At 46.0% G+C, this 13,647-nt stretch overlaps 1 protein-coding gene across 1 annotated transcript in view; it reads right to left on the bottom strand.

The window, feature by feature from the left end:
• The window catches only part of ATP12A (ATPase H+/K+ transporting non-gastric alpha2 subunit), a gene marked incomplete at its 3' end in the record, with an annotated part of 30,414 nt that overhangs the window by 16,095 nt on the left and 672 nt on the right, over positions 1-13,647 (bottom strand). Inside the window, exons 2-8 of the mRNA XM_080660156.1 lie at positions 13,237-13,395; positions 10,664-10,723; positions 6,782-6,985; positions 5,447-5,560; positions 2,153-2,287; positions 1,640-1,757; positions 1,127-1,395 (exon numbers count right to left, since the gene is read on the bottom strand). Of these exons, the coding sequence (XP_080516282.1) occupies positions 1,127-1,395; positions 1,640-1,757; positions 2,153-2,287; positions 5,447-5,560; positions 6,782-6,985; positions 10,664-10,723; positions 13,237-13,395 (1,059 nt within the window). The remainder of the gene's footprint in view (positions 1-1,126; positions 1,396-1,639; positions 1,758-2,152; positions 2,288-5,446; positions 5,561-6,781; positions 6,986-10,663; positions 10,724-13,236; positions 13,396-13,647) is intronic.

The following is a 13,647-nucleotide window of genomic DNA, read 5'->3' as shown; positions in this document are numbered from 1 at the left end:
AAGAGAGAAGAGAAAAATCCATTTGAATGCAGATACAATAACATAAAAGTAGCTAAGGCTGGACTAGTTTCAGGGCAGTACCTGATAAATCCTATATGTCACGATCCTTTTTTAATTAAATATGGGATATTTCTTTTGTCCTTTTGCACCTTAAAGAAATGATCCTGAGGAATTCACAGGTGACAAAACCAAGCAAGGTTGTCACGGCCCAAACTCATGTGTGATTATAGAGGGAGCTTTGGTCACCTGGCTCCTGGTGGACAAAAGCGTGAATGCATAGGTTTGTAGAAGCCAAAGAGCTTGTCCCAAAGGCTTGCTTGTTGCTTTGATGAATCAAGTGTTTGTATTTCATTTTAAGAGGCCCAGATTTTAAAGGTTCTTAGCTCTCTCTTTTAAGCCCCGAGATCTCAAAGGGTTCTTTGGGCTCAATTTCTTCAAATTACTACCTGCTGGAGTCAGAAGGGACATGGAGTTCAGAAACTTCTGTCCATATTTGCTGAGGACAGCAGCAGGCCGATAATCTGAGGACACCTTTACATGTTAACTGGAACCACTAGTCCCTCTCCCCCACCCCACAGGGCCTCCATAACAGAGACTTGAGGGGGCATTGTTTAAGGATTAATTGGATGGGTCCTACCAAGGGAGACCCAAAGCTGAATTTGGGGAAGGTCCAGGAAAGGGCTGTATTTCTCTGCAGAAAAAAGGTGTTTGTGTGTCTGTGTGTGTCTAAGGGAAGAGAATTTAGGTAAACAAAGTGCCTAAGTTCCTCAGCTGTAGAAACTGCTAAGGAAATTGTGGGAATGTGAGAAAGACATCTGGCTGCTCAAGAATCTGTGAATGATGGTTCAAACCTTATCTAGATCTTAAGGAGCAAAGTTACATATGTGATTCGCAGATAGATCTCCTAAATGAAAATACGAAGTTTTCAAGGACAGTGCATTCAAATATGAACAACCTCATAATTCCTCTGTCCCTCTAAGAAACATTCAATTCAGAATGTCTCCTGGTTGTCTCTGACCAGGAGGGAGTATTGCTCTGAGCTGCAGGAGTGGGAGCTACCCCAGCATAACAGGGTGGCATGTATTAACAGGGTCAGGGGACAGGCCACTTAGCAGCATGGACTCACAGTGACAGTGGCCAGGAGGCCCTCAGGTACATTGGCCACAATGATGCCAATGAGGAAGATGATAGAATCCAGGACATGGTACTTCATGGATACCGCAATGATGAAGAAAAGGACACCAATGGAGATGGCCACTCCTGCCACAATGTGAACAAAGTGCTCGATCTCGGTGGCGATGGGTGTCTTCTCATTCCCAACTCCTGAAGCCAGTGAGGCGATCTGACCAATAATGGTGCGGTCACCTGTGTTGATGACCATGCCAGTCGCTGTGCCTACAGATGAAATGGATATTTTATTTCATGAGTCCTCAGCTGGGAGAGGACCACAGCCTCCTCATTTGGTGGCTTATGTGATCAATTAGCACATGACATTACAAAGGCCAACATCAGTTCTCTAGGCCCTGCAATTCCATGTTTTCTCTTGGACAAGCTTTGTACAAGAGATGAAAATAGATACAAACATAGAGCCCAAAGGGGCCCAGTGATGTGGGGGGTCCTGAAAGCTGGCAAGACTTACCTTCCAGACAGGTTGTTGAATAGAAGCCAATGTTCTTTGTCTCCAGGGGGTTGTCATGGGTGAACTCACAGGAGCGGGGCTGGGGCTCAGACTCCCCAGTGAGAGATGAGTTGTCAACCTAGAAGAAATTGGGAAGAAGTTCAAGATGAGTCCTGACCTGTGTTTCTCAGTGGTTAGAGCATCAGCCCATGCACCAGAGGGTTGTGGGTTCGATTCCAGTCAAGGGCACTTATCTGGGTTGCAGATTTGATCTCTGGCCCTGGTTGGAGCACTTGTGGGAGGCAACCAATTGATGTGTCTCTCTTACATTGATCTTTCTCTCCCTCCCTTCCTCTCTCTGAGAATCAATGGAAATAATATCCTCAGCTGAGGATTAACAGACACACAAAAAGAAAACAACAAAAAATTCAAGATGAGGCACTGTGTCTCCTGCTTTAGTTACACCAAGAACTGGAAGGAGCACAGAATGCCAACCAGTTAGCAGCCTGATCCTTGAGCACCTGTGACACTTACCTTGCACCCCTGGGCAAACAGCAGCCTGATGTCTGCAGGGATCTGGTCCCCACCTTTAATCTCCACTATGTCTCCCACCACCAGCTGCTCTGCAGGAATTATCTTCTTCTCTGAATCTCGAATGACAAGCGCTTGCTACAAAAGCAAATGTGGCAGATGCCTTAGATTGGGGAATGATGCTGATGCTTCTCCATCCACCCCTTACCAAAACTCAGACAGCAAAACTCAAAATGGCAAAAGATGAAACAAAAAAACTTTGTCTTGGGCCTGAAGACCCTGGTAACTATTTTTTTTTTCTTGAGGAGGAGCTCTTAGAGACATTCTTGGACACAGAAAATGTCCAGTCACTTTGCTATATTGTGGGCAGATATAGCAAAGGGACAGCCCTGGGTCTGACGGAAAGGAATGAGTACTCCTGGCTTCGATGTCAGGGAAGAATCCTAAAGGTTGAATCAAAGGGCTTAATAATCTTGCTCAGCTCAGGAAACCTTTAATACTGGAGGAAGTGAATCTCCTCCACCATTAGCACAAAAGATCCCCAGAGTCTCCTCTTGCTGGCCGCTCTGGGGCCCAAGGACAATGTGGTTTTCCCACTGTGCTGACAGTGGTGCACAGTCTCCCTAGAGGACATCTACCAGGGACCCTTGTAGGGACAGAGGAGCAGTGGATGCCCCACATTGAGTGCATTCTGGGGCAACATGCAGTGAAGCTCAGCAGTGGCAGCCAAGATGGTTACAAATAAAAAATCATGGGTTGATGTCCTTGGCTACCAGACCACCTAAATGACTTTTGTCTCAACAGTTCACCAACACTTCCAATAATAGAAGATACTACACAATGACTAATGTTTCCATCCTACTATATTCTTTTATTATTATTATTATTATTATTATTATTTTAATTTAATAAATCTTTATGGTTCAGATTATTACAATTGTTTCTCCTTTTCCCCCCCATAGCTCCCCTCCACCTGGTTCCCACCCCACCCTTTTCCCTTACCTCCCCCCCACATTGTCCTCATCCATAGGTGTATGATTTTTGTCCAGTCTTTTCCTGCACCCCCCATACCCCTTTCCCCCTGAGAATTATCAGTCCACTCCCTTTCTATGCCCCTGATTCTATTATATTCACCAGTTTATTCTGTTCATCAGATTTTTAATTCACTTGATTTTTAGTTTCACTTGTTGATAGATATGTATTTTTTGTTCATAATTTTTCTCTTTACTTTTTTCTTCTTCCTCTCCTTAAAGAATACCTTTCAGCATTTCATATAATACTGGTTTGGTGGTGATGAACTCCTTTAGCTTTTTCTTATCTGTGAAGCTCTTTATCTGACCTTCCATTCTGAATAATAACTTTGCTGGGTAGAGTAGTCTTGGTTGTAGGTTCTTGCTATTCATCACTTTGAATATTTCTTGCCACTCCCATCTGGCCTGCATAGTTTCTGTTGAGAAATCAGCTGACAATCATATGGGTGCTCCCTTGTAGGTAATTAACTGTTTTTCTCTTGCTGCTTTTAATATTCTCTCTTTGTCTTTTGCTCTTGGCATTTTAATTATGATGTGTCTTGGTGTGGTCCTCTTTGGATTCCTTTTGTTTGGGGTTCTGTGCGCTTCCTGGACTTGTAAGTCTATTTCTTTCACCAGGTGGGGGAAGTTTTCGGTCATTATTTCTTCCAATAGGTTTTCAGTATCTTGCTCTCTCTCTTCTTCTGGCACCCCCATAATTCTGATGTTGGTACGCTTGAAGTTGTCCCAGAGGCTTCTTACACTATCTTCAACTTTTTGGATTCTTTTTTCTTTTTTTTTGCTTTTCCAGTTGAGTGTTTTTTGCTTCTTTGTATTTCAGATCTTTGACTTGATTCTTGCGTTCCTCTAGTCTGCTGTTGGGTCTCTGTATAATATTTTTTATTTCAGTCAGTGTATGTTTAATTTCTAGTTGGTCCTTTTTCATATCTTCAAGGGTCTCGTTATATTTATCGGCCTTTTCTAGGATATTCTTGAAAAGCCTTATAACCGTGGTTCTGAATTCTATATCCAGTCATTTGTTTTCCTCCATTTCTTTCATTTGTGATCTGTTTCTTTGTCTCCCCATTTTTCACTGCTTCCCTGAGTTGGTAGGGTAGCTTTGTGTGCTAGGTTTCCTATCTGGCCCAGTGGGTCAGCCTCCCCAGTTAACCCGAGGTGGACACTCTTGGTGCACCCCTTTGTGGACTGTGTGTACAGCCTTGTTGTAGTTAAGTCTTGATAGTTGTTGGTATCACTGGAAGGAATTGACCTACAGGCCAGTTGGCTGTGAGGATCAGCTGTGTCTACACTGGGAGATTTTCGGTGCTGGAGACAGCCTTATAGGATTAGCCTTGCCAGATTGCAAAGGCCTCTGTGCTCAGCTTGGAAGGGGCGGAGTCTCAGGGCGGAGCAGACAGTCTTGGCTTCCCATCAGCCCTGCCCTTGCGTGCGAGTCTCCAGACCTCTGCCTTTCACATTTCCCGAGTTTCCGCCTTACAGTCCAGATTTCCCCTGTAAGAGCGTGGGTCCCCAGGGGCTCACCCAGAACTGCAGTTCAGTGCAGTCAGAAGCTTCCGACTCCCTTCCGCTAGGGATAGCCTGTGGTAACCTCCGCAGTCAGTCTTTGTGTGCACTCGCGCCTCCAGACCCCTGCCGCTGCGGCTCCCCTGAATCTCCAAGTTTCCGAGTCTCCGTGTGCCTTTCTCTCTACCTGACAGTCCAAACTCCCCTGTATGATCCTGGGTCCACAGGGTTTCACCCGGAACTGAGGTTCAGTGCAGTCGGAACTGGGGTTCAGTGCAGTCGGGGGCTTCCTTCCCCCTCCCGCCAGAGAAAGCCAGCCAGGCACTCCGCCGCCCTTCCTCTTTGCGCGCGCGTGTCTCTGTACCTCAGCTCTTTGCCGCTCCTTCTCCGTGAGCTTTCCTCTTTCCTTCTAGTTGTAGAATTTCCACTCAGCCAGCTTTCCTGTGGTTCTGGATGGTGTCCGTTCTGTCTTTTAGTTGTAGTTTTGAAATTGTTGTGCGAGGCAGCAGTTTAGGTGCTTACCTATGCTGCCATCTTGGTTTCTTCCCATCCTACTATATTCTTGACTAAGCATTTTCCTGTCTCTGACCTCACTGATTATCTCAGTGAGGAAGTGGGGGTTCATAGAGATTAGGTCACCTGCCCAAGACTTCTCAGACAGAAAAGGATGAGCCTGAGCCTGACCACAGACCCTGTGCCTCCAAGGCCTCATTCTCCTCACCTGAAGTCATGTAGAAATGGAAGAGGGACAGCTGCTACTCACCTGTGGAATCATCTTACTGAAGCTGGCCATGATGTTGGTGCTCTTGGCTTCTTGGTAGTAAGCAAATATTCCTGTTAATATGACGACCAGGGCAAGCACGGTGCCCAAGTACACCTGGCTCAGGAGGAGAGGCATCGGTCAGAAAAACCAGCCACAGGGCAATGCAGTAACAAAGGGCTAGTTCAGGGGTGGGCAAACTTTTTGACTCGAGGGCCACAATGGGTTCTTAAACTGGACCGGAGGGCCGGAACAAAAGCATGGATGGAGTGTTTGTGTGAACTAATATAAATTCAAAGTAAAGGAGCGGAGGGGAGAGCAAGAGAACCCTCCGCTCTTTCGGCTCCACGGGCCGGATAGAACAGCCGAACGGGCCGGATCCGGCCCGTGGGCCATAGTTTGCCCATGGCTGGGCTAATTCCTAGGGCTAGAGCTCTTCATGGGAAGGCCAGATAGATGGCAGTTGTGTCCTGGTGTAATTTACAGGCCACAAAACATATCCATTTTAAGTCTATAATTCAATGATTTTTAAAACATTTACACAGTTGCTTATTGAAGTTGCAACAATGGCCACAATTCACTTATGGAGCATTTCTATACTCTCAGTAAAACCTCTTGTGCCCAATGGCAATCTCCCTGCTCCCGCCCCTAGCCCTAGCAGCCACTGATCTGCTTTGTCTTCAGGATGTGCCTGTTCTGGGCATTTTATACCAATGGAATCATATGGTATGTGGCCCTTTGCATCTGGCTTCTTTCTCTCAGCCTCACATTGGCCAGTGTGGTTTTGTTGCTCAGTTGTTAGCAGGCATAGATGTTCTCTACATTAAAAGGAATGAATTAACCCAGCAAGTGTTGCTCAGTGGTCGAGCATCAACCTATGAACCACATGCCAGGGTTGCCAGCAGGGAGCATGCAGGAGGCAGCCGATCATGTTTCTCTCTCATCATTGATGTTTCTATCTCTCTCTCCCTCTCCCTTCCTCTCTGAAATCAATAAAAATATATTTAAAAACATTTTTAACTGAGAGAATTAGCTTTTAGGAGAGAGAAACCACAAATACTTCACATGCATGTACATTTTTTTTTCACTTAGGAACTTACAGTGTTTCTCTCTTTTTAAAATTTATGCTCATACTGCATCTGAAACATCAGGTAGTCAGATGTAATTTCTGTTTTACACCTGGGAAAATGATTGATTTTGCCAAACCCATGCAGCAATTGGTCAGCAGGAAACTCCTGATTCCACCCAGGGCTCTGCCCCTGAAAGGTCTCACTTTATAAATCTGTTCTTCCCTGTTACTAATTCAGTAAAACCAGGCGGGAGACCCCAGTGCCTTACATTGTCTAGGGATGATGACTTATCATTAGAGTACTGAATCCCATACGCAATCCAGCACAGAATGGCTCCCACCCACAGAAGGATGGAGAAGCCTCCCACCATCTGCTTCAGGAACTTGATAATCTCTGGAGTTTCCTTGGGAGGGGAGAGGGCGTTGGGCCCATCTCGAGCCAGGAGCTCAGCAGCTTGGGTGCTGGAGAGACCCTGAGAAAGTTGAACAAAAATAAATAGAATTATGAAGTACAAATTGGCAATTGCAAAATAGTCAGAGTATAACAGAGACTATATTTAATAATTTTGTAAATACTATGTATTGTGCCAGGTTGGTACTAGACTTATTGGGGGAAATCACTTTGTAAGTTATTTAAATGTCTAGTCACTATGCTGTACACCTGAAACTATTATAATATTGAATGTCAACTGTATTTGAAAAAAATTAAAATGAAAACAATAAAAACAAACTAAGAAACAAAAAACCTCAAACAGAATTAGACATTTCTCCTGCCTTGGGTTGGATATTATACTTCAGTAGGTTGTGGAGAGGGGTTACCATGCTCAGGGAAGGCCTGGGAAAAGTGGGTGATGCCTCACCCCCAACCCCCACCTTGCTTCTCCCAGAATTGCCTTTTGAAAACTAATCTTACCAAGTTGTTTCCTTGTTTTAAAAGGAATGCTTAATGTTAGCCAGGCAGTATTTTCCATATATTTACTCATTTTATTTTTCAAAATAACCCTCTGAAGAAGAAACTATTATTATCCTCATCTTACAGATGTGGAATTTGAGGCAAATGATGGTTAAGTCATCAGGATTCTACCAGCATCTGGACCCAGAGCAGCTATATTCTGTCTGCTAAGATGGTTCTGTTTCTTAGAGATTTACCCAGAGATAGCAGCAATCTGATTTGAAATATAAAAGCTAGTCATCAAGGTTAAGGGAAATGCAATAACATCCAGAAAATACTCTCTCTTCTGGAACTGCAATATAGAACATGGCTGATTTTTCATGCTTAAGTCTGGCGCTTTTCTGCTTTTCTAGATATTGGCCCTGAGTACTAAGTTCTTGTTCATCTTCAGAGTTACAAGTCCTACCAGCTTGAGGCCCACATGGCCAGTCACTTCTAGCCAGAAGCCCTCCACCCACAGGTGCACAGAGCCTTGAAATCCTGAACTATCATCTGTAGGGCTCCCTCCTCAAACTACCTTTTATAGAGAAAGTCTTTTACATACCTTCTCTCCTTAATTATGTTGTAAGCCAGTTAAAGGTTAAGGACCCTATCCTTGTTCATTTGTGTGTCCTTTACAGGATCTACTGCTTTTTCTGCAGTAGAGGCTCAAACAGTTGTTAAATAACTGGATTTGTAATCAGCAACTGGATACCATCACCCCCCATTTGCAATGCCTTTTCTAGAACCTCAGACTCACTATCACCCCTCCCTCCCACTGCCTTCCCTAATCTCTCACCCCTACCCCTGGGGTCCAGCCCACAACCTGACAACCCTGCCCACATCTCCTTTTCCTGCTGGATTAAGGATTTGTTCAAAAACCTCAGTGTCTCTCCTGCACCCTTCCCCCTCCCATCTTACTGCTGCTGCCTAGTTCACATGCTCTTCTCATATTCCTGCATTCTTCTAGACCCTCCCATCTCCCACTTAAAAATAAAATGTGTGAAAAAAATATAATATATTCTAATATATAAAAAGCCAGGGGCCGTCACAACCAAAACAACCAGAGAGACGACCAAACAGCAGGCTGCGTGGGTCAACAAGACCTGCAGGGGGGTTAGTGAGGGACGACCAAACAATTGAACATCAGGCTGCTTGGAGCAACCAGGCCGGCGGGGGGGGGGGGGGGCAGTTGGGGGCGACCAAGCCAGTGGGGGGGGAGGAGTTGGGGGGTGACCAGGTTGGCAGAGGGGCAGTTGGAGGCAACCAGGCTGGAAGGGGGGGGGAGGGCAGTTAGGGGCAACCAGGCCAGCAGAGGGGGGCAGTTGGGGGGTAACCAGGCCAGCAGAGGGGGGCAGTTGGGGGGCAACCAGGCCAGCCGGTGGGGGGCAGTTAGGGGCGACCAGGTTGGTGAGGGGGGCAGTTGGGGGCGACCAGGACAGCGGGGGGTGGTGGTCATTGGGGGTGACCAGACTGGCAGGGGGAGCAGTAAGGGGTGACCAGGCCAGTGGGGGGGGGCAGTTGGGGGTGACCAGGCCGGTAGGGGGGGCAGTTGGGGTTGACCAGACTGCCAGGGGGTCAATTAGGGGCAATCAGGCAGGCAGGCAGGTAAGCAGTTAGGAGCCAGCGGTCCCAGATTATGAGAGGGATGTCTGACTGCCAGTTTAAACCGGCAGTCGAATATCCCCCAAGGCAATGGTCGGCAAACTCATTAGTCAACAGAGCCAAATATCAACAGTACAACAATTGAAATTTCTTTTGAGAGCCAAATTTTTTAAACCTGAACTTCTTCTAATGCCACTTCTTCAAAATAGACTCGCCCAGGCCGTGGCATTTTGTGGAAGAGCCACACTCAAGGGGCCAAAGAGCTGCATGTGGCTCGTGAGCTGCAGTTTGCCGACCACTGCCCCAAGGGGTCCCGGATTGGAGAGGGTGCAGGCTGGGCTGACGGGACCCCCTCTCGTGCACAAATTGCATGCACTGGGCCTCTAATATATATATATATTTGTCTTCTCCCAGAATTGCCTTTTGAAAATCAATCTTATCAAGTTGTTTCCTTGTTTAGAAATTATGCTCTTTATACAACTAATACAGTCTTTATTCCTTAGTTTAATATGAAAGTGCTGGACAGTTCCACCAAAATTACCTCTCCCCCACCTGATTTTCTACTTTACCTCCCTGCCATCAATTCCATGCATTCTGTCCTTCCTGCTCCTTGGGTACTCCGGCAACTTAAATCCAAGCCATCATCCTACATCCTAATTCAAACATGTCCACTGGTCAGAATTAAAAAATCTCTCCGTATGTGGTATAGTCCTCTTGGTTGCCCTCTAAGTGGAACAGAGTGGATGATATACTTCTCCTATACATCTGGCTCCCCCTCTGAGCTGATAACTCCATATGACATGGGTGCCTGTTCCTCTCTGTTCCTCTCACTTCTGGCCCAGTGCATCACACACAGTGGGTATTTTTGTTGACTTAAACAGATGTAGCCAAATCTGATGTCAAGCCACCAAAGCTGCCTCTGTGATGGTAGGGTTGGGAGCCACCAGGGACCACTCAGTCCTTCTCAGAAGAGGAGAAGGAGGCCAAAACCGGTTTGGCTCAGTGGATAGAGCGTCAGCCTGCGGACTGAAAGGTCCCAGGTTCGATTCCGGTCAAGGGCATGTAACTTGGTTGCGGGCACATCCCCAGTAGGAGGTGTGCAAGAGGCAGCTGATCAATGTTTCTCTCTCATCGATGTTTCTAACTCTCTATCCCTCTTCCTTCCTCTCTGTAAAAAATCAATAAAATATATTTAAAAAAAAAAAAAAGAGGAGAAGGAGGACAAACAGGTCTAAGGCTGTCACCCAGACCCTGGCTTCTTAACACTGGGTCTCCCCATTCTTTGATGAGGCCATCGTACTTCCTGTACACCAGGATTAAAACAAACTGACCATGACAATGAGCAAGCATCTGAACCTTTGTGGGGAGACCACAGCTTTCTGTAGTCACAGTCAAAAGAACTGTAGAGTCAGCATACAGCTCAGCCAAGGAGCTTGATCAGGGCCTTGATTCAGAATGCTAGCTCCTGATGTCAGCTCCCCTCTGTCACTCACCACGGCATCTCAACATTAACGCCATAAGTCACTCATCCTAATGGTGCCGTCAACTTTCCACACACCCTTTTTCTTTACAGAGATAGGGCTGCTTCTCCTGATTTGAGTTCCCTCTGACTTACCGTAACAATATTTGTATGATATTTATTTTCCAATTCCTTATTGCTGAGCTTGTGGTCATCCTGAAGTTCATGAAAAGAAGAACAGAGTGAATTAGATAATTCCAAAAGACTCAAGCTGGAAACTCTGCCGAGACCCATGGGAGCTAGGAGAGGGGCCAGAAAGTGTGGGAGTGAGAGACAGAGCCCTGGGTACCAGGTGGCCATTGCAGAGAGGGATGGGAGGGTCCTGCTGCAGGAGAGGCTTGTCCCGATTCAGGGGACTTTCTGGCCACCCCGTGAAGAGTTTAGACTTAACTTGCTATTTACCACATTGTTTTTATGAACAACGCAATGCATTCCACCTCAGTCTAAGTTCCAGCACATGCAAGTCTGAACCACCTGGTGTCCAGGTGCTAACTCAGACATGAATGTGGGACCAATGGAGGGTGACCAACAATACCAAGCAGCCCCATTTCACATGCCCTGACAACTTGGGACCCATGCAGCCCTTGCTGGGAAGGTAGTCTTTGGGAGAGGGAAGCATGACTTTCCTTATTCAAGTACTTGAGACTCAGGTAGGTCACTGGTTACAGAAACGCCGCACTTTAAAAACCTGTCATATAATGCCATTATGGTCCACACTCACTACTTTTGGCACAGGATCATTAGACTCAAGCAGCATTTCTCAACCTGGGCATCACTGACACTGTGGGCCAATAACTATGTTTTAAAGACTTCTACTCACCAGCAGCTTCCCTCAGACCCAGGACAGAGTCTTTATGCCCTGACTGTCCAGAACAAAGATTTATATTTGTGATTGGGGCCAGAGACACCTCTTCTCTTAAGTTCATGCAAAAAGCGTCATGTTAAGAGATTAAGACTTTACAGTTTTTTTTCCTTTTCCTCATCCAGAATTTGCTTTGCTCATTCTTTCATGTCAATTGAAGATGACATTGCCAAGGGTTCAAAGGGCTAAGATACAGTTCTATGCACTGTGTGCTAAGTTCTGGGCAGGTACAAGGAACAGGGAATGGATGAGTAGAGCCACTGTTTGCATAGATGGACTGGTTTTTAACAGGTTGCACTGGAAGGCAGAGCACCTGTCCTCCTCCCTTTGGCCTTGGTTCTGGGGATGAGAATGCAGACAGGCTGGGACTGGGCCCCTCTGCTGGCCAGAACTGGAACAGCACAGGGCAGTACCCTGGGCTGGGTTTGGGTTTATTCAAAAGCCAAGAGTGCTTTGGCTCTCATCAAGACTCTGATTTGCTGGACAGGCCAGGGTGCAAGAGCATCCGGGCACATTGTCCAAATTACAGGATTCTTGGGAAGCAGGAGAACACTGGCTAATCCCATGGAAATTATTTTTCAGTATTACACATCTTCACAAACTGCTCAAGGAGATTCTCATCCTAATAAATAGACAGAATGAATATATTTTCATGTATACATAGCTATTTCAAGGAAGACTATAAAGTTTTCAATCCTGAATGCTAGAGGCAATAAGAATGGCTGTCTATTATCTGGTGCTGTTCTCAGTCTTCCTCCTGCTTTTCACTGAACTCTCTTAACAAGCTTATGCGGTAGGCATCATTTTTCATTTTTTCAAAATAGGAAACTGAGTTTCAGTCAAAATGGGATTTGAGTTTAGGTCAGTACAATTTCAGGGCTATGTTCTTAAATGTCTATCAGGATATATACAGACAAATGCCTAGTATGCTGCCCAAAGTTTCACAAGCTCTCCAGGAGAAACAGAAAGCCCTGATGTATAGCATCTGATCATTTCTCACCATAGCCAAATTTCGAGCTACTATTGCAATGCTGAGATGTTGGTCAGCTTGTCAAATTCCTGAATATTTAACCACTGGCTCTCTAGCCCCCCAGGAATGTGTACCACTACTGTCTGCTCAATCATAGAACTTTAAAGTCTGCAATGAACTTGAGTGTAGAAGCTTCCCCTTTGATGGTCCTGAGACGAATGTCATATTTCAGTTCTGAGGCTGTCCTTTTCTATGGTGGCCAAAGTTCTTCTTCAATTGTAATAATATTGAGCTTCCATAAAGCACTTTAATTACAAAATACTCTTATTCTTTTCTCACTTTCCCCCATCACAGACCCATGCAAATTCAGCAAAGCTAGGTAGTTGTTCCCAGTTACACATAGAACTTCAATGGGGTGTAAAGTCATCTGACTCCAAGCCCAACAGTCTTATCACCTTCTCATGGAGCATATATGCCCCAAACCCAGTAAATCACAAATGGTTTCACTTTATCAGCTAATAACTGGCAAATGGTTACTTATATTTCACTGAAATGAGAGCAGTGTGGGCCAAGCCTGTGGGGACTGAGTCCCACCTGGGAATGCTGACAATCAGAATTCAGGTACTCTGCAGAGGCTTGGCCCCTGGGCAGATATTATCCTACCTTTCTCTTTCTACTTAAAAAAAAAAAAAATGAAAAAATCTTATGAGGAAATTAAACCCTTCAGAATGCTTTTTCTTTTGGAAAAGGGAGGGTTCAGGGGCAAGGTCCCTATAAGCTTCCCAGGGGAAGGGCAGCACTCAGGGCCCCTTTGACTTCAGGGTCCACTCCACTGACCAGATCAATTTCGTTTGTCAGATGCTCTTTGTGGTGATTCTTTCTGAGTTCCAAGCAGGTACCCCGCAGGCCCCTGTACTTATCCTTGCCATCCCCCTTGTCTGTTTGCTTCATGTCTTTGGCTCCATTGAGCTCCACAGAGTAAATTCGGGGTGTTTTCTGAAGGAGAAGCAGAGGTACAGTATTAGCCCCAAGTGGATTTTCTGACTTCCCCTGGGGGTCAGGGACCACCATCCCCACTGTCATCCCCTCTCCTGGGGAGAGGAAGGAGCAGGATTGTGGGGAGGTTCCCCCACTTTCAAACAGCAGCTCCCTAGCCCTCTCTTCCCTCTCCTGTGTGGAGGGCAGGCTGGGGTAACCCCTCCTGGGTGGAGGGGAGGGTGGGATGTGATTTCCCACCTAGAAAGAACA

The sequence above is a fragment of the Plecotus auritus genome (assembly GCF_963455305.1).
Source record: "Plecotus auritus genome assembly, chromosome: 3".
In the NCBI taxonomy this organism is placed as follows: Eukaryota; Metazoa; Chordata; class Mammalia; order Chiroptera; family Vespertilionidae; genus Plecotus; species Plecotus auritus.
The sequence above is the reverse complement of the archived record's forward strand: the minus strand, read 5'-3'. Positions and strand labels throughout refer to the sequence as shown.